At 44.1% G+C, this 20,952-nt stretch overlaps 1 protein-coding gene across 1 annotated transcript; it reads right to left on the reverse strand.

Annotated features, from left to right (window-relative positions):
- Nucleotides 1–7,408: 7,408 nt before the first annotated feature.
- Nucleotides 7,409–15,610, reverse strand: GLT6D1 (glycosyltransferase 6 domain containing 1; the record flags this gene model as incomplete). The annotated part of the gene is made up of 4 exons (XM_080927359.1): nucleotides 7,409–8,078; nucleotides 8,472–8,609; nucleotides 12,056–12,103; nucleotides 15,537–15,610. The coding sequence occupies 4 exons, from the start codon at nucleotides 15,608–15,610 to the stop codon at nucleotides 7,409–7,411; spliced, it is 930 nt and encodes a 309-aa protein (XP_080783485.1).
- Nucleotides 15,611–20,952: the final 5,342 nt, after the last annotated feature.

Genomic DNA, 20,952 nt, shown 5'->3' on the forward strand with positions numbered 1-20,952 from the left:
TGGTAGTAAGTAAAAAGTAATTTGAATACATAGAGATGTGTCATTCCTTTGTAGCCCGCAATGTCTCAGGAGGCATGGCCCTCGGTGTGTAATAAATAAAACAGAGCGGTAAAAGTGACATAGTATTTAATATACTATTCTACAAAGAGGGGCTCTAGCATGGAGAAAGGGGCCAAAAAGGTGTAGTTGGTGTCTTGGTTACTGTTCTCTCACTGTGAAGAGACACCATGACCAAGGCGATGCTTAGAAAAGCAATCATTTAACTGGGCCTGGCTTATAGTTTCAGAGGCTCGGTTCTTTATCATCATGGTGGGAATCAGGCATTAGACTGATAGCTGGAGCTACATTTTGATCTGCAAGGAGAGAGGCAGAGAGAGAAGCTGGACATGATGTGGGCTTTTGAAACCTTAAAAAGGACCCTGAGAGACATACTTCCTCCAAGGCTGGACCTCTTATCTTTCTAATCCTTAGCAGTTCCACTGCCTGCTAAACATTCAAATATGTGAGCCTCTGTGGGCCAGCCTTATTCAAGCCACCATAGCTGGAATAGGGGGCAGTTTGGGTTTTCTTCTAGGTTTTGTTTTTAAAGTGTGTGTGTGCGTGCGTGCGTGTGATATAGATAGATAGATAGATAGATAGATAGATAGATAGATAGGTAGGTAGGTAGATAGGTAGGTAGTAAATAGGTAGATAGGTAGATAAGTAGGTAGGTAGGTAGGTAGGTAAGTAGGTAGATGTGGGGCGCCGCCCACACATTCCCACGCATTCGCCATTACAAGATGGCGCTGATATCTGGCTGGAGTTAGCAGTAAACAAGCCATGTGCGCACAGGCTGGGTAACTTCCGCTTCATGAGTTCCGCCTCTTCCCGTGGCGTCATAGGGCCTGGTGAGTTTCAACCAATCAGGGGGCTCCGCGTCCAAGGCAAGGACTGATCCCTTTATAAGGGGGCGAGCTGGACAGCTCTCTCTCTCTTCCTCTCTTCTTCCTCTCTTTCTCCCGTTGGTTTTTCGGCCGTCTCGTGGAGCTTGTTCGTCCTGTTCGTCTCCTTGGATCTCTTGGTTTTCTCCGTCTTTTTCGTTACGTGTAGCAAGTACCGGTTTTTCCAGATTAATAAAGTTTACCGCAGAAGGATTCTATTTTGTGTGCCGCGTCGTTCTTGCAGGCGAGACGGTTGCGCGGGACAGGTAGATAGGTAGATAGGTAGGTAGGTAAGTAGGTAGGTAGGTAGGTAGGTAGGTAAGTAGGTAGGTAGGTAGGTAGATAGGTAGATAGGTAGGTATGTAGGTAGGTAGGTAGATAGGTAGGTAGACAGGTAGGTAGACAGGTAGGTAGGTAAGTAGGTAGGTAGGTAGGTAGGTAAGTAGGTAGATAGGTAGATAGGTAGGTAGGTAAGTAGGTAGATAGGTAGATAGGTAGGTAGGTAAGTAGATAGGTAGGTAGGTAGGTAAGTAGGTAGATAGGTAGGTAGGTAAGTAGGTAGGTAGGTAGGTAGGTAGGTAGGTAAGTAGGTAGATAGGTAGATAGGTAGGTAGGTAAGTAGGTAAGTAGGTAGGTAGGTAGGTAGTGCATGAGCACATGCTGCACCATCGAAGACCAGATGAGAACTGATAAAGTTACTTTAACAAGCATGGGTGACCCCAAAGCATCTTCACCAGAAAATCTTTATGCGGTGTGGATGATGCTTCCTATAGTGTTAAGTTCCTTCTCTCAGTTAACTCCCTCCCCGTACACTCCAGTACCTCTCAAGACCCTAAGAGGTCATACAGTCATACAATCCTCATACAAGTAGGACAGTACTGAATGCAAATTCTTTGAAGGGGCAGCTGAATTATCAAGTGTGGGTCCAATCACACATACACACACACACACACACACACACACACACACACACACACACACACACACTTTAAAAAGTCTGTCTATGAACAAATGTCAATAGTCACCAAGACCAACCGTGAAGAACCCTTGTAGGCAGGCACAGCTGATTTGATGAAAATGGCAGCTGTTTTGCCCAGGGGACCTTACTCTTACTCTACAACATTTCCAGTAAGGAATTCTCCCTTAACTGAAAATTCAATTTGAAGCTCACATGAAGGCATAAACATTTTGAAGTTTTAAAAAGTAAAGCAGTGCACAGAGATCTACTCTTCCAACCTAATGTAGAGAGAATCACATGTGAGCTCAGGACAGAAGAAAGACCAATGGAACAAACAGGATGCCAAGCCATGAGCACACAGGGATGATGGGAAACAAGCCATGAGCACACAGGGATGATGGGATACAACCATGAGCACACAGGGATGATGGGATACAACCATGAGCACACAGGGATGATGGGATACAACCATGAGCACACAGGGATGATGGGATACAACCATGAGCACACAGGGATGATGGGATACAACCATGAGCACACAGGGATGATGGGATACAAGCCATGAGCACACAGGGATGATGGGATACAAGCCATGAGCACACAGGGATGATGGGATACAAGCCATGAGCACACAGGGATGATGGGATACAAGCCATGAGCACACAGGGATGATGGGATACAACCATGAGCACACAGGGATGATGGGATACAAGCCATGAGCACACAGGGATGATGGGATACAACCATGAGCACACAGGGATGATGGGATACAAGCCATGAGTACAGGGATGATGGGATACAACCATGAGCACACAGGGATGATGGGATACAACCATGAGCACACAGGGATGATGGGATACAAGCCATGAGTACAGGGATGATGGGATACAAGCCATGAGTACAGGGATGATGGGATACAACCATGAGCACACAGGGATGATGGGATACAAGCCATGAGTACAGGGATGATGGGATACAAGCCATGTAGCAGCCAACAGAAGCACAATATGTTCAACAGACAGAGCTGAAGAAACTAAGGCAACACATAGGAGAGATAAAATTGGTGATCTCCATGGACACATTATATTAAAATTACTTTCTGTTCTTAATTTATTCTCTCATACATTACAACACTACTGCAGTACCCCCCCCCCTTTTTTGAGACTTTTATATAGTTTAAAGCTGTTGGCCTTTTGCTGGGGCCATCTGCCATCTAGCCCATCCAACTTGACTCAACTTATCCTCTATTCCATCTCCCCACATGGTTCTCACTGCCTGCTGCCAGCTCCATCTGTCTCCCTCCTCAGCCTTTCGAGACTCCCACATCTCCTTTCTCCCTGCCTGGAAGTCCCGTCCCCATACCTCCTGCTCCAGGTCCAGTTGTCAGCTCTTTATTTTACAAAACCAATCAGTCTGAACCAATCAACAGCAAGACAACACCTCCCCCTCCATCTGTTTGGGTTGCCTTTAGACAATGGGGGTCGCTTGACCTTCAATTTTTGTGCAGACGAGGAAGAACAAGCACTCAAGTATAGAAAACTCAGTGATGGGCTATAGAAATGGACTGTGGGGCGCCGCCCACACATTCCCACGCATTCGCCATTACAAGATGGCGCTGATATCCGGCTGTGGGGCGCCGCCCACACATTCCCACGCATTCGCCATTACAAGATGGCGCTGATATCCGGCTGGAGTTAGCAGTAAACAAGCCATGTGCGCACAGGCTGGGTAACTTTTCCGCTTCATGAGTTCCGCCTCTTCCGTGGCGTCATAGGGCCTGGTGAGTTTCAACCAATCAGGGGGCTCTGCGTCCAAGGCAAGGACTGATCCCTTTATAAGGGGGCGGGCTGGATAGCTCCCTCTCTCTCTTCTTCCCCTCTCTTCCCCTCTCTTCCCCGCTCGTTGGTCCCGCTCCCGTGTGTTTCCGTTCGTGGTCTGGTTCGTGGGCTCGTCCGTCTTGTTCATCGTGTTCGTCTTTTGGTTTTCTCCGCCTTCTTCGTCTTTTCGTCACGTGAAGCAAGTACTGGTTTTCCAGAGCAATAAAGTTTACCGCAGAAGGATTCTATTTCGTGTGCCGCGTCGTTCTTGCAGGCGAGACGGTTGCGCGGGACAATGGACAAAACCAAACTCCAGCCAGCACTTAGGTCGATGCTGGTACAGCAATAGAAATAAAAATACAGAGACTCATCTTCATACAATGTAAAGAAATGTCACCTCCTTTAGAGGTTTGAAGTTCTTGACCTGTATGACAAGAACTTCAAACCTCTAAAGAAGGAAATCGAGGAAGATCTCAGAAAATGGAAAGATCTCCCATGCTCATGGATCGGAAGGATCAACATTGTAAAAATGGCCATCCTACCAAAAGCAATCTACAGATTCAATTCAATCCCCATCAAAATACCAACCCAGTTCTTCATAGAGTTGGAAAGAGCAATGTGCAATTTCATCTGGAATAACAAAAGACCTAGAATAGTGAAATCCATCCTCAACAACAAGAAAACATCTGCAGGAATCACTATCCCTGACCTCAAGATATATTACAAGGCAATTGTGCTAAAAACTGCATGGTACTAGGATAGAGATAGGCACATGAATCAAAGGAATAGAATAGAAGATCCAGAAATGAGCCCTCACATATATGGTCATCTGATTTTTGACAAAGAAGCTGTAAACATTCAACGGAGAAAGGACAGCCTATTTAACAAATGGTGTTGATCCAACTGGCACTCAGCATGCAGAAGAATGAAAATAGACCCTTTCTTATCTCCTTGTACAAAACTCAAGTGCAAGTGGATCAAAGATCTCCACGTTAAACCAGGTACACTGAAACTACTAGATGAGAAAGTAGGAAAAACCTTAGAACTTAGGCACAGGAGAAAATTTCCTGAACAGAACACCAATGGCTCAAGCTCTAAGGTCAAAGATTGACAAATGGGACTTAATGAGATTGCAAAGTTTCTGTAAGGCTAAAGACACTGTCAAGAAAACAAAACGGCAGCCAACAGAGTGGGAAAAGATCTTTACCAGCCCCACATCAGATAGAGGCCTAATATCCAAGGTATACAAAGAACTCAAAAAGCTAGACACCAGAGAATCAAACAACGCTATTAAGAAATGGGGTAAAGAGCTAAACAAAAAGTTCTCAGTTGAGAAATATCGAATGGCAGAGAAGCATCTAAGGAAGTGTGAGACATCCTTAGCCATCAGGGAAATGCAAATCAAAACAACCCTGAGATTCCACCTCACACCAGTCAGATTAATCAAAATCAAAAATACAGATGACAGCAGATGCTGGTGAGGATATGGAGAAAGAGGAACACTTCTCCACTGTTGGTGGAGTTGTAAACTGGTACAACCACTCTGGAAATCAGTCTGGCGATTCCTCAGAAAATTGGACATAGTACTACCTGAAGACCCAGTTATTCCACTTCTGGGCATTTACCCCAGAGATGCTCCAACATACAACAAAGATACATGCACCACAATGTTCATAGCAGCTCTATTATTATAATAGCCAGAAGCTGGAAAGAACCCAGATGTCCTTCAGTAGATGAATGGATACAAAAATTGTGGTACATTTACACAATGGAGTACTACTCAGCTACCAGAAAAAATGACTTTATGACATTCTTAAGAAAATGGATGCATCTAGAGAATATCATCCTGAGTGAGAACCCAGTCACAAAAGAACAGACATAATATGCAGTCACTGATAATTGGATACTAACCCCAGAAAGCTCTGAACACCCCAGAAACAACTCATAGACTATATGAAGTTCAAGAAAAGAAAAAAGAAAAGAAAAAACCATTATGCTCAATCCTTACACACCAAGAAAACTTTGACTAATTCCAGGTTACATCCTGTTTTACATGTACTTTATGCTCATTGTAACGAGTAAGATCTTAATGCACACTATCAAACCTTTAAAAAAAAACAAGCACTGACAAAAATCTATGCATATACTTTTATGCAAAAATGCTTAAAATTTGTACATTTATCTTTGTTTTTTAAAATAAAGTGGTTAAAATTTAAAAAAAAAGAAATGTCACCTCAACAGATCTTGACCACAGTTTCTCCTCTCTTCTCCCCTTCAAACCCTGTCCCTGTTCCTTATCCACCTCTCCCGTTTCCCTTCAGAAGAAGACAGGCCGCTCAGAGATATCAACCAAATATGGTGTATCAAGTTACAATAAGATTAAGCATCTCTCCTCATATTAAGGCTGGACAAGGCAACCCAGTAGGAGTTCAAGGGTTCCAAAAGCAGCAAAAGTATCAGAAACAGCCCCCACCCCCTCTGTTAGGAGTCCCATAAAAACATCAAGTTACACAAATTTAACACCCATGCAGAAAACCTAGGCCAGACTCCTGCAGGCTCCCTGACTGTCAGTTCAGCCTCAGTAGCCCCATGAGTCCAGGTTGCTTGATTTTGTGCTTTTTCTTCCAGAAACCAGAAGTCAGGTGGCCCAGAGACCTAGGATCAAAACCAAACATGTCTGGCAACAAACAACCAAAACCTAATGATATTCTGCTATTCTCATAGACAGGACCCTGGCAAAATTGCCATCAGAGAGCTCCACCCAGCAACTGACGCAGAGACCTACAGCCAAGTGGTAGGCAGAGCTCAGTGAATCCTACAGAAGAGGGGAGGAAGGACAGTAGGAGCTAGAAGCTTAATTACTTTCTTTAAAGAAAGAGAAAAGAAATCCAGAAATATTTATAACTTGAATACTAAACTTGGGGGAAGAGCTGGTGTCACCAGGATATATGACACAAAGAAAAGCGGGTCACTATCAAAACTGTATTTGTCCAGCAGGGCTTTGGTAATAAGGAACCAAGTATAGGGTGGTATGGACCAGGGCTTTTGAATTTTTTTCTGCTTGTGACCATTTTTCCTTGAGTTTTTAATTCATGTATTTAAAGACAGGATTTCACTGTGTATTTCTGGTTGGTCTTGAACTCAAAAATCCTCCTGCCTCTGTCTCCTAAGTGCTGGGATCAAAAGCCACTTCCCCTGACTATCAGAGACATTGTGCCACAACTTCAGGTACACATACATACATACATACATACATACATACATACATACGTACGTACGTACATACATTCTGGACAGACTGGGACTGTGGGAGGAGGAAGCTGGTCACAAGTCAGCATCTCAACAACACACCACATACTTGACAACTGTGTAGATGGACATTTATCTTTTCTTCTATGTATTAATATTAGGCCATTTTCATTCTGTGAATAAGTCTTTCTCCATTTAAATAAAATATGCTCTGTGTCTCACTAATGTCACACTTTCTGCAACATGGAGCTAACAGCAGTATGTGTATGGACATAAAGTATCACATTTTATTCATCCTAGATTCAGTCAAATTAGACAATTTAAAATCACAAGAAAGAACAATTGGTTTTGGAAACAATATACATTATTGGGCCTCTGAAATGTGGGTTTTTAACAGGACGGATGGTCTGTGTCTCTGAGGCCCTAGTGTGTGTTTTTTTCTGTAGTCCATAAACACTGCTGAATTATACTCTGTCTATGGGATAATGAGCAATCTTGATGTTCCGCACTTGCTGGGGGACATTGAAGGTGGGGTCCCAGCTGTATTCTGGGGATAGGAGCTTGGTGGGTTTGTTAAGGAAAAAATATTTGTTGAGGTACTTTTCGTAGGTACTGTTAATTCCATTTTCTGTATCCAAGGTAACACCTTTCAAGTATTTCTGAGTGAAGTCCAAGACCCAAAAGGGCACCCCACCTATAATGACGCCAGCATAATAGAACTCCCCCAGTCCAAAGGGAATGTAGGCTGCCGATGTAGGTCTCCTCTCATAGGGGAGATATGTCGTTTTTTGGAAATACCACCAAGCGTGGAGCTGAGCAACGGAGGTGCTCAGAGTCTCCACCCCAAACTCATTCTGGAAGACCATGTTGACACTCATGCTGAAGAGGAAATCTACTTCATGTCTAATGTGATCCAGGATGTGCTCAGACAAGATTCTCATGCGCATTAGGTCAAAGTTGCTCCACCACCTTTCCTTGCCTATTATGACTACTTGGTAGGATTGCAGAGGGTTGTACTCTATGTCAGGTAGCTGTGGGTACTTATCCACCATGATGTAGAAGATCACTCGATAGCCAGGCATGAAGAACTTGCTGGCTGATTGCAAGAATGGGTCCAGGTACTTGTCAGTGAGTCTGGGAACACACAGAGCAAGAAACACATTTCTAAATTAAATGAGTGCCCGTAGATGCGCTGTCAAAGAAAGTGTCCTTGATATTAAGACACTCAAGAGGTCAGGAGAGAGATGTTGGGTCTGAAGATCCACCAGACTGGTTAGTAAGCCCACAGGCCTGGCAATGGCCATGGCAATTTAGAAGTACTGAGTCCGAGCTGAGTAGGATAGTAATTAAGAATTCCCAGTAGCCTTATGAACCTAGCCTCAGCCCAGGGACTCATGGCAAACGTCTATTTGGTATGCTCAGAAGTACTGACTACAAAAGAGGACATGACACTCTTTGTGGGCAAAACATTAAGGGATGCTGACCCACATTCCCAAAATAAAAAGGGAACCGCCTCACAGCATGTACCTGCCGACAGCAAACACGGCCAAGCCCACGGTTATGTTCCGCTTCCTGTAATAGTCCTCCAGGGCCTTTCTGTCAAAGGTGCCTTCCCATATGACTGGGGCCAGCCAGTCTGTGATTGTGATGACGTCCAAGCGCCTCCTACGGGACAAAAGCAGAAATAAGATGTGATAGGTTGGTTCAGTCATCAAAATTGACACAAGCCACCATTTCACAAGCCGAACAGCTAGCTACATGTTGTGTATCATTGCACGGGAGCAGCGAACCTGAGACGGCGCTGAGCAGTCAGCTGTGCGGAACCTTCCCTTGCTCACATGACCCTGGTGATGCCCCTCCCCGGATGACTTCTAGTTTTCTTCTTGTTCTTCATCTGGGCACACAACTAGTGAGCTGGCAAAGCCACCACACCACAGCCAGTCAAGCCTCAGATTGTGTGTTCTCTTCCTCACAAACATGCAACTACTTGTCTTGAACTCTGATTACAGTTTAATCAGTTAAAACAAAAGAAAACAGCCTTGGGTCAGAAGCTTGGCATATCTTAGTTTCATCCGAAGCTAGCACTGTGGGCAGGATTATGGCCTCCCTTCTGTGCCTGCCCTTTCCTGGCTCTGTGCACCCTGTGGTATTCTAACTACACGGTTTGAGCCATCTGTGCTATTCAGTAAGAGTAAGTCAGACTTGCATTCGATCCTAAGGAGACAGAAGGGTTAGGACATGCCGAGAAGGTAAGCCATATAAAAATCAATGGATGGAAGTAAGCCATTACTATAAAAGAAACTAAACAAAAACCAAATGTCCAAATCACTCAACACAGGACATCATAGAACCTAATATCCATTCATGATTTAAAAAGAAACTTCTAGAAAGGGATGGGAATCACTTCATCTGACTTCTAAAAACATACACATAGCCTGTGGTGTGGGGCACACTTTTATTCTCAGGAGGCAGACACAAGATGGATTTCTTTGAGTTTGAGGGTAACCTGGTCTACATGGCTTGTTTCCCAGCTAGCCAAGACTACACAGTGAAATGAAAATCTATGCTAGTTCTACAGCTCCATGTTTAATAATGAAAGGCAGGTTTCCCCCCAGAGATCAAGAACATGACAAGGATGTCTGTACCTTATCCTGCTCTTCCATGGTAACAGAAGCATCACAATTGCAGTGAGAAAAAAAATCAAAGAATAAAATCACAAGTGAGAAAAAAAATACTGACCATAATACAATCATTTAGATGTAATCACACACCTCAAAATCCCTGAGAAGAAAAATCACCTAGGATTGATAAGTTTATTAGAGGGAGTGAAATTTACCAGATAATTCCAAAACATTAAGCCTCTGTCTTCATATTAATGAGTATAAAGAAACTGGACTTAGAACCACAAAACGTGCTTGCTAGGATACAAGTTTAATTCCCAACATCACAGCTGCTCACAAGCTGCTGTCACTACAGCTGTAGGTTATCCAACACCCTCTTCTGCCCTCTACACACACACACACACACTTGCCATATGGCATGTGTGTGCATATAATTATATATATATTTCCAAAGAAAATAAAATACTGTGACATGTCACTGTACCAGAGAGCAGTTAACTGCCTCCTTGCCACCTCTGCTATGGAGGTATTTCTGAATGCTATCCCATCCTGTTCCTAGATGACATTTTGCTTGCTCATCCATTAGTAGAAGAACATTGAGTTAATTTATTCCCTAGATACACTAGGGATGATGCTCCAATGAAAATATTTTGTGAACATGCTTTTGTTGTCTTGGGGGATGGGTCTAGAGGTGGAACTGCTGTGTCCTGTTGTAATTCTCGAATTCATAATGCCACAGTTGGACCTGTACGTCCAAATGTCTCTATGTCCTAACATTTTTTTTCTTGTCTAGTTTTTACATTCTATTCATCTCATGACATTGGAGGTGGACTGGTGACATCTCACACTCTTCCCATGACATTGGAGGTGGACTGGTGACATCTCACACTCTTCCCATGACATTGGAGGTGGACTGGTGACATCTCATACACTGCCCATGATGTTGGAGGTGGACTGGTGACATCTCACACTCTTCCCATGACATTAGAGGTACACTGGTGACATCTCACATTCTTCACATGACATTGGAATTGGTGGCTCAGTGTGGTTTTGATTTTTATTCCCCTGATGTCGAATGTTGTTAAGTGTATTCTGTGTCTTTCTTGGGCATTAATTTATCCTCCTTGAGGAAATATCTGTTCAGATCTTTGCCTTTTTTTTTTTTTTTTTTTTTTTTTTTTTTTTTTTTTTTTTGCTTTTTGTTGTTTCTTGCTAAGAGTTGTTTATCAGTCCAGAATACTGGGTTTTTAATCAAATAAGTTACTTGAAAATACTTTTCCTCTTGTACAGATTGTCTCTTCAGCTTTTGTCTTGTTTTGTTTTGTTTTGTTTTTTGAGACAGGGCTTCTCCTGGCTTCACATCTTCATATAGTCTACAGCATTTTTAGTTCAGATTAAACCCAAATGATCTGTATTTCCTTCTGTGTGTACAAGACTAAGAAAATTCCTCCCCTCCTAGAGCATTGGGTGCCCATACTATAAAAAGGTGTTGAATTTTGACAAATTTTTCTGCATATACTAAGATGATTATATTTGTTTTTGTTTTCAGTTCCACCAATACTGTGTGGGGTGATGCTGTCCACGGAGATCCCTGGTCTCCAATCTGCTGGCTCTTGCAGTGGAGGAGCTCTCTGGATTTCCTCTTCTACTTAGCACACTTTCAGCTCTGGCTCTCTAGATTGTTTCGTGGTGTCCGTGTGCTTAGTGCTATTGCTGTTTGGTAGACTTTGTCCTCACACCTGATGAGTTTGATTCCCAGAGCTACAGGGTGGAAGGCGAGAGTGACAGCTGCAGCTGACCTCTGACCTACATGTACGCCATAGCTCAGATACACAAGTGCACACACACACACACACACACACACCACAATAAATAAATGCAAAAGAAAACAACAGCAGTAGGTGTAGTGTAGCTCTTCTATAAATCCTAACACCTGGGTGGTGAACCCCTCAAGCTCACCAGCCAGCCAACCTAGCCAATCAGTGACATCCAGATCCAGTGAGTCAGTAGTTGATTTTTTCTCTTGCTTCCAAAGAAACCTTGGTCCTGACTATTTCACCCACCATTAGTTTAAGGCACAAGTGCTGGCGTTGTAGACATGTAGTCAGGTTTGGCCAGGCATATTGAGACTCCAGAGGCTTCACAACCTTCCCAGTTATTCCCCACTGTCAGCCACAAGGACCCATAAACCCTGAGCAGAAGGGGAAGTTCTGAGACGGACTTGCTCTTCATCACCACACAACAATGCCACTGAACACACTCCTGCTTGCCTCGTATGTCTTCCCCTGAAGAGTCAGGAAGGTTAACCATGAGCCCTGGCCAAGGCACCCCACTTTCTCTATGGCATCAGGATAGCCTTCTCAGGAAACTCTTCAGGCTTGTGTCAGAATAGTGAGAACAAACTCCTAAACTCTAGATGTGCTAGTAGAACCACAGTCTTTGATTGTGCAAAACCTATCACTTCTAAGTGACCTGTGTCATTGCCCTTACCTGGGGTTAAACCAGTCTGAGAGTGGAAGTTCCTCTTCCTGGTGGTTCCTAGAACAAAGAGCAACAGGTTACTATGGCATCCCGAGCCCACAAAGCCCACACAGCCCACACAAGGCCGTCTCAGCTTCGTGGCTCTTCACCCTTGCCGCCTCAGCCTCCAGGGCAGACAGATTGGGGCAGAGGACACAGCTGGAAGATGCAGTGTCTCCTGGTCAGGAAGGGGACAAGCTTCCTGGGAACAGATAAGGGGGCTGGGGGAGAGGCCACAGACAACAGCAGAATGAAGAAGGTACTTGGTGGGAGGAAAAAGGGGTAAATTCAAAAGGGTTGTTTATGTAGTGGAAGGACATTGGGAGGAGCATTTGATTCCCACTCCTTTTGCTATGAGATCAGGTCTTACTATATAACTAACCCTGGCTGTCCTAGAACTCACCATGTAGACTAAGCTGGCCTCAGACTCACAGAGATCCATCTGCCTGTGCCTTCAGGCAGTATGGGATGCTGGGATTGACTGTGTGTGCCACTACACTCAGCTACCTTGATCCTTTTTTTTTTTTTTTTTTTTTTTTTTTTAGGCTTATAAAAAGAAATTTTCTTTTCTTTTTTTTAAACAACTTTATTTTACAAAACAAAGATAAATGTACAGATTTTAAGCATTTTTTTGCATAAAATTATACAATACATTTTTGTCAGTACTTTTTTTTTTAAGGTTTGATAGTGTGATAAAGATCCCACCAGTAACAATGAGCATAAAGTACATGTAAAACAAGATGCAACCTGGAAATAGTCAAAGTTTTCTTGGTGTGTAAAGATTTACCTTGATCCTTTTAAGAGCAGCTGTTTCTTGCTTACTTCAGCGTGACAGCCAGACAAACACACTGTAAGATACTGTCTGTTTGAAAAGCAGTATAACCCAAAGATAATGGCTTAGCTTAGCCCACCTTCAATAAGCTCAGAGCAGTCAGATGCCCACAATTGAGCAAAGTCTCAGCCTGCCATGTTAGAAAGTGATAAAGGATTCAGGGCTTCCATCTTCTAGATCAGCATCAAGGAACTGGAGGGAGGGGAATGGCTGCCAATTTCCTACCATAGGTTATGAGTCAGGGCTGTCACTCATATTAACTGTTTAATCACCAGCCTGGCCACTTCCTGTGTACCACCACGGCTGTTCTGTAACAGAACTCACTTCTGGAGCTCATCCTTTTCTGATGGCATCTGGCGTGGCCTTGGCACAGATATCCCATCACCAAATAGACTGCTTCCCAGGACAGTCAAAAGTCCATGAAGAGACCCTTATCGGACAACACATGGCAAGTGGGGAACTTGCTAAAAACCCATCAAGTTTGGGGTGCTGGGGAGAAGGCTTAGTGGGTAAGAACATCAGGACCTCTGGAAGACCAGTTGGTGCTCTTAACCTCTAAGCCATCCTGGTCTTCTAGAGAACCAGAGTTCACTTCCCAGAATCCATGTCAGGTGGCTCACAATTGTCTGTGACTTCAGGGCACCCAAGACCAGAGTCACAGACACCTGTACTTACATACCCATATCCATAGATAGTCATACACACACACACACACACACACACACACACACACACACACACACACACGTGTGCATGGTCACATACATACTACATACCTACCAACCTACACATAGGTAGGTAGATTTGGCCACCTCTACAGACTTGTTTAATTTTTTGTCCCCAGCCTCTGTCATCATAAGAACCGCTGTTCCCGACAATTTTGCCCTCCAATTTATAAAGTGTTCTTTAGTGATGCCTTAAGACAGCATCTTTTCTGAGAGTGTGTGTCAGAGAAAATACAGGATAGCCATAGAATGAGAGTTTAAGGAAACCAGTGCATGGAGCCTGGGCAGGCAACTCGGCAGTTAGCAGAGCCTATTGCTCTTCCTGAGGACCTGGACTCAATTCCCAGCACCCACATAGACTTAACTCCCACAGCAGGGACCTGGGGCCACCTTCTCTCCTCTTCTGGCACCAGGCATGCATGTGGTGTACAGACATCCATGTAAGCAAACACATGGAACAAAAACAGTCCAGGGTAAGCACTCCACATGTCAAGTGTCTAGGTCTCAGTTCTTCATGAGGTTCACTCCTGCAATAATGATCAGCCATTTCTCAGACATGCATCTGTGAAGCCTCTGCTTTTGTCCCCTAAATACATCAACTCTTCCAGTAAATATATAGTAAAGGATTTACACCTAAAATACAACAGTCTGATTAAAAATGATATGGGCAAAGTGGTAAAATGTCTATTCTGTCATAAAAGATATACAGACGTTAAATACTTGGAGCTGGGGAGAGAATTCAGTTTAAGACATTTTCTCATGATAGCACTTCCTTCCTTCTTTCCTTTCTTCCTGGACAGTGGTGGCATGTGATTTTAATCCCAGCACTCAGGAGGCAGAGGCAGGCAGATCTCTGTGAGTTCAAGGACAGCCTGACTTACAGAGTTAGTTCTAAGACTGCCAGGACTACACAGAGAAACCCTGTCTCCTTAGAGGTGGGGGGGAGGAGAGGGGAGAGTAAGAGAGGGAGGGAAGGAGAGAATGAAGGAGGGAGAGAGGGAGGAAGACTGAGTCTCACTGTGCATCTCTAACTAGCCTGGAACTTTCTATGTAGTCCAGGCCAACCTTTGCCCCCTATGTTCTGGGGCTAACACATCTGCCAGCATCCCTGGCTGTGAGCTTCCTGCTCTCCCAGGGCACTTACAAACACCATTAGTAGTAAATAAATAGATCCTGGAACAGGCATAGAAGAGATAGAGATTAGGAATTTGTAGGAAAACAATGTTGGCAGGTTAACTGAGATTACTCTAGCAGGTCAACTTTAATCATGTATATATAAGACACAAATCTGGAACTTTTTGTTTAGGATTTATTATGTATACAGCATTCTGCCTGCATGTATGCCTGCAGGCCAGAAGAGGGCACCAGATCTCATTATAGAGATGGTTGCAAGGTACCATGTGGTTGCTGGGAGTTCAACTCAGGACCTCTGGAAAAGCAGCCAGTGCTCTTAATCTGGCTATATCGCCAGCCCACAAATCTGGAATTTTAGGTGGTTTATAATTGATATAATTATAGTTCGGCTGTGGCCTGGTGGCTGAGCAGTGGGCTGGCATGCTGGAAGCCCGGGTTCTATACCCAGGACAATAATAATGACCGAGCACTGTCCTCTGCCTGATTCCATTTTCATAACAGTGTGTCACTTAACACATGAAATTCCATTGTGCCTGAGATACCCCTGCAGGCAGGGCTGCTAATTTTCAGCATCTGGAATGGAGTCTGGGACACAATACTCAACAAATGTCTGTCTGGCATCTGGAACAGGAAGCATTAAGATGTGCATTCGGTGTCCCCCAGCAAGGAGGTAACTTCTGGTTTGCTCATGTGTCAGTGGCATCTTGGATTTGATCCAAGGCACTGGCCTTTCCAATGGTTGGGGTTCATTGGTATTTACCTGAAGTGGATCTTAGCCAGGAGCAGCAGGAAAAGGCAGGAAGTCAGCCATAAAATCTTTCTTTTAGTCTTCATTCCTTCCTTTGGGTAGAGAAAAAAAGAAGAGGTCCGAAGTCTGGGTTGAACCCATGTACCCCAACACCCCTGACAAAGGGTAAGCATCTGTACACACTCAGACACAGTACAGGTTGGTTCTGTGTCACCTTGACACAAGCTGGAGTTATCTCAGAGAGAGGAGCCTCCCCTGAGGAAATGCCTCCATGAGATCCAGCTGTAAGGCATTTTCTCAACTAGTGATCAAGGGGGAGGGGCCAGCCCATTGTGGGTGGAGCCATCCCTGGGCTGGTAGACCTGGGTTCTATAAGAAAGCAAGCTGAGCAGCCAGGGAAGAAAGCTAGTAACATCCCTCCATGGCCTCTGCACCAGCTCCTGCTTCCTGACCTGCTTGAGCTCCAGTCCTGACTTCCTTTGGTGATGAACAGCAATGTGGAAGTGTAAGCTGATTAACCCTTTCCTCCCCAATTTGCTTCTTGGTCATGATGTTTGTGCAGGAATAGAAACCCTGAGGGAGACAGACACCAATTCAACAGCTTTGTGGATTACTGTCTGTATGCAGGTGATGTCAGTTGAAATGTAAGGCTAGAGCCTGCGGGCAGTGGACAAAGAAGACAGGGCTGAAAGTTTGAGAGAGAGGACAGAGAGAAGATGGAGGAAGAGGATGAACCAGATCCACATGGCCTGAAATAGTTGCAGGTGGCTAAGGCCATCATAGAAAGGCAACAGTGGCAGCACGTTTGTCCAGTCTTGGTAAGCAGCTTATGAGTTTTGTGTTGTGTGGGCATTTTGGAGGCTGAAAATTTACTGTTATAAATCTGACTGGTACATTACAAGCCTCTGGAGTTTTCATTGTATGGGACTAGGGGTTTAGAGCCAGGGGTAGCCAGTCTCAGCAGGCTAGCTGCAGGGGACCAATGGCTTGGGAGTGTGGAGCAGTTTGGAGGCAAGCTAACCACAGGAACCTGGAAAGACCAAGGCTTACAGCTCCCAATGGGGGAGAGAAGACTGCATTGCCCGCGCATAGCCAGCATTAGCGTGGACTGCTTTTTCTAGTAATTACACACAACACAGCCTCTCCTACGGTATTTCAGAGGGAAAGATTAAGGTTATCTCTATCCTGATTAAAGTGCCTTTGGAGAGATCCTCAAAGATGTAGAACTTGCTGACCCTCTTGCGTTTGCTTGGGGATGCAAGTGCATCTGTACAGAGAGGTTGATGTTGGGTGTCCACCTTATGTTTTGAGACAGGGTTTCTCTGAGCCTGGAGCTCCTCATTTGATGTAAGCCAGCTGGTTAGAAAGCTCTAGAATCCACCCATCTCAGCCACTTTAGTGCCGGAACTCCAGCCATGTGCCACACCCAGCTTGTACGTGGGTGCCGGGAATCAAACCCAGAGTCACATGCTTTCACAGTAGCCACTGAGCCTAGTCCTCAGCCTGCTCCAGGTTGCTCCCGAGAACTAACCGCCATGAATACCTACTGTGCAGTCATGGAAACAAGGTGAGATCAGAACAGTGTCTTCCTAAGCTGAGCTGATAAACTCTGCCCTCAAAGTTGACCTTGTCATTTCTCCCTGGCAGGCATAGTGAGACAGACCGACTGGGCCCAAGTAACCAGGGACTGCCAAGAGGGTCAGTGCCCACATTGAAGGCAGGAAGGAGGCTCCAGAGCCGAATTTGGGCTTCAGTCACCAGAGGTTCAGAGGTTCCACATGGATCTGTTTGAATCATGTGCCACATGCCAGCTTGAAGTATGGTTCTGATGACTTGCAGCTAAGACTCACCCAATAAGCTCCCAAGGGAGAGGTTGGCGGGAGGGTGGGGCTGGCCCTGAGTTGAACTGGGCTCAGCTTGAAGTGCACAGAACACACCAGCTGAGGAAGACAGGCACAGCCTGACAACACAGGGTCTCTTGTAACCCTCTTGTAAACTTGCATTGCTTATTCTCTGATGTGACTCAGTCTGGGTGCCATGGTCTAGATGTGGAAACTCAGGAAACAAATGTGTAAACTAAACTCACCTGTTTCTTTTGCCCTTTGCCACAGGGCTACAGGAAATGGGGCATTACAGATGGCTCATATCCCGACCCCTCATTGAATTCCTCATGAAACACTTCCCTACTCAGATGCCCCTGCAATTTGAAGATCTTTTAAACTCACTAGCCCTGGGAATACATAAATGGGTCAGCTGTGGGCCAGCCAGTGAGCTGCTGAGTCTCTGATATCTTGGGGCAGCGACAACAAATTCAGAGGCCAAGGTCAGGATAAGATGCCTACACACAATGTTTAGTTTTGTTTTGTTAACTGAAACAGAGTCTCATTCTGTTGCCCAGAGTCATCTTTAACTCAAAACAATCGTCCTGTCTCAGCTTCCCATACTGGGATTACAGCTGTGCACTGGCAAGCCAGGCTCGAAGACCTAAGTGTCTACATTCCCAACAACTCTCCTTCAAAGGCTCCTTACCTTGGATCAGGGTGGTATTTGGAGACAGCCAAAATTGTCTCTGGAGGAGATGTGTTTTCCAGGGAGTAAAGCTCTAGGACTTAGCCAAGATGTACCTGGTGGTGCCCAGTGTTAATGGTGATGTCAGCAGCATCACAAAGGCACCTCTCTGGTTAGCTCTCTTGATTGCAAGATGACATGGCTTGGTCCCACTGGAAACACGAAAGGACTTTTTAGAATATTCTGTTGTTCTTGCTTCTTTTATTGTGTCATTTCTTCTCAGGATTCTTCCTTGTGCAGAAGTTTTTGGGTGGTGCGTGTGTACCACATGTCTTGTATGACAGAGAGGTGCCCTCCCTCTCCCTTCCTATCATGAACACTACCCTAAAGAGTGAATCCCTTATACTTTCTCAGACTTGTGTTTATGTGTTCTCTGCACACAGACAGTAGCACAGGTGTTCTCTGTAAGCCTCACATGAGCCCACTATCACCACATGGTTAGATCATAACATGACCCTGTGTTTGTTGGTTGGTTGGTTCTATCCTTGAACAATAAGGAAACCCAAAGTATGAGTTAGGAAATGTGATGCTTTTCATATGCTTGGCCCAGGGAGTGGCACTATTAGAAGGTGTGGCCCTGTTGGAGTAGGTGTGTCACTCTGGGTCTGGGCTTTAAGACCCTCATCCTAGCCTTTAGGTTTCCATCTGTGCCTGGAGCTGACCCTGTGCCACAGCTCTCTATACCCAAATTCCACCCAGAGAGAGCTGGTCTCCCAGGACTGCTGACACACAGGCTTACAGGAGGCACAAGGCACAGTCAGAAACTGCAAGACCAGCCAACACATGAGATAACCAGATGGCAAGATGAAAGGGGAAGAACATAAACAACAGAAACCAAGGTTATTTGGTATCATCAGAACCCAGTTCTCCCACCATAGCAAACCCTGGATACCCCCCCAACAAATCAGAAAAGCAGGATTCTGATTTAAAAATCATGTCTTATGATGACAAAGGACTTTCAGAAGGACATAACTCCCTTAAAGAAGTACAGGAGAACACAAGTAAAAAGGTAGAAGCCATTAAAGAGGCAGCACAAAAATCTCAACAAATTACAGGAAAACACAACCAAATAGGTGAAAGAATTGAACAAAACCACCCAGGATCTAAAAATGGAAATAGAAATAATAAAGAAATCACAAAGGGAGACAATCCTGGAGATTGAAAACCTAGGAAAGAGATCAGGAGTCGTAGACGCAACCATCACCAACAGAATATAAGAGATAGAAGAGAGAATTTCAGGTGCATAAGATACCATAAAAACATTGACACAAAAGTCAAAGAAAATGCAAAATGCAAAAAGCTCCTAACCCAAAACATCCAGGAAATTCAGAACACAAGAAGACCAAACCTAAGGATAATAGGTATAGAAAAGAATTAAGATTCCCAGCATAAAGGACCAGTAAATATCTCCAATGAAATTATAGAAGAAAATTTCCCTAAACTAACAAAAGAGATGCCCATGAACATACAAGAAGTCTACAGAACTCCAAATAGATTGGACCAGAAAATAAATTCCTCCTATTACATAATAGTCAAACCACCAAATGCACAAAACAAAGAAAGAATATTAAAAGTAAAAAGGCTAAGTAACATATAAAAGCATACTGTCTTAGTCAGGGTTTCTGTCCCTGCACAAAACATCATGACCAAGAAGCAAGTTAGGGAGGAAAGGGTTTATCCAGCTTACACTTCCACATTGCTATTCATCACCAAAGGAAGTCAGGACTGGAAATCAAGCAGGTCAGGAAGCAGGAGCTGATGCAGAAGCCGTGAAGGGATGTTGCTTACTGGCTTGCTTCCCCTGGCTTGTTCAGTCTGCTTTCTTATAGAACCCAGGTCTACCAGCCCAGGGATGGCACCACCCACAATGGGCTGGGCCCTCCCCCCTTGATCACTAGTTGAGAAAATGTCTTACAGCTGGATCTCATGGAGGCATTTCCTCAAGGGGAGTGTCTTTCTCTGTGATAACTCCAGCTTGTGTCAAGTTGACACAAAACCAACCAGTACACATACCTATCAGAACTACACCAGATTCTCAACAGAGACTATGAAAGCTAGAATATCCTGGGCAGACTTCATGCAGACCCTAAGAGAACACAAATGCCAGCCCTGGCTACTATACCCAGCAAAATTCTCAATTACCATAGATGAAGAAACCAAGATATTCCATGACAAAACTAAATTTACACAACATCTTTCCACAAATATATCCCTACAAAGGATAATAGATGGAAAACTCCAACACAAGGAGTGAAACTACACCCTAAAAAATAGTTCTTTCAACTAACCCAAAAGAAGATGGCCACACAAACATAATTCCACCACTAACAACAAAAATAACAGGAAGCAACAATCACTATTCCTTAATATCTTTTAACATCAATGGACTCAATTCCCCAATAAAAAGATACAGACTAACAGACTAGATATGTAAACAGGATCCAGCATTTTGTGGCGTACAGGAAACACACTTCAATGACAAAGACAGACACTACCTCAAAATAAAAGGCTATAATTTTTTTTCCAAGCAAATAGTTCCAAGAAACAAGCTTGAGCAGTTATTCTAATATCAAATAAAATCAATTTTCAACAGAAACTTATCAAAAAAGATAAGAAAGGACACTTTCATACACATCAATGGAAAAATCTACCAAGATGAATTCTCAATTCTGAACATCTATGCTCCAAATACAAGGATGCCCATATTCATAAAATAAACTTTACTAAAGCTCAAAGCACACACTGCACCTCAACATCCCACTTTCATCTATGGACATGTCAATGAAACAGAAAATAAGCAGAGACACAGTAAAATTAATGGAAGTTATGAACCAAATAGATTTGACAGATATCTATAGAA

Source organism: Micromys minutus (genome assembly GCF_963924665.1).
Source record: "Micromys minutus genome assembly, chromosome: 13".
In the NCBI taxonomy this organism is placed as follows: domain Eukaryota; kingdom Metazoa; phylum Chordata; class Mammalia; order Rodentia; family Muridae; genus Micromys; species Micromys minutus.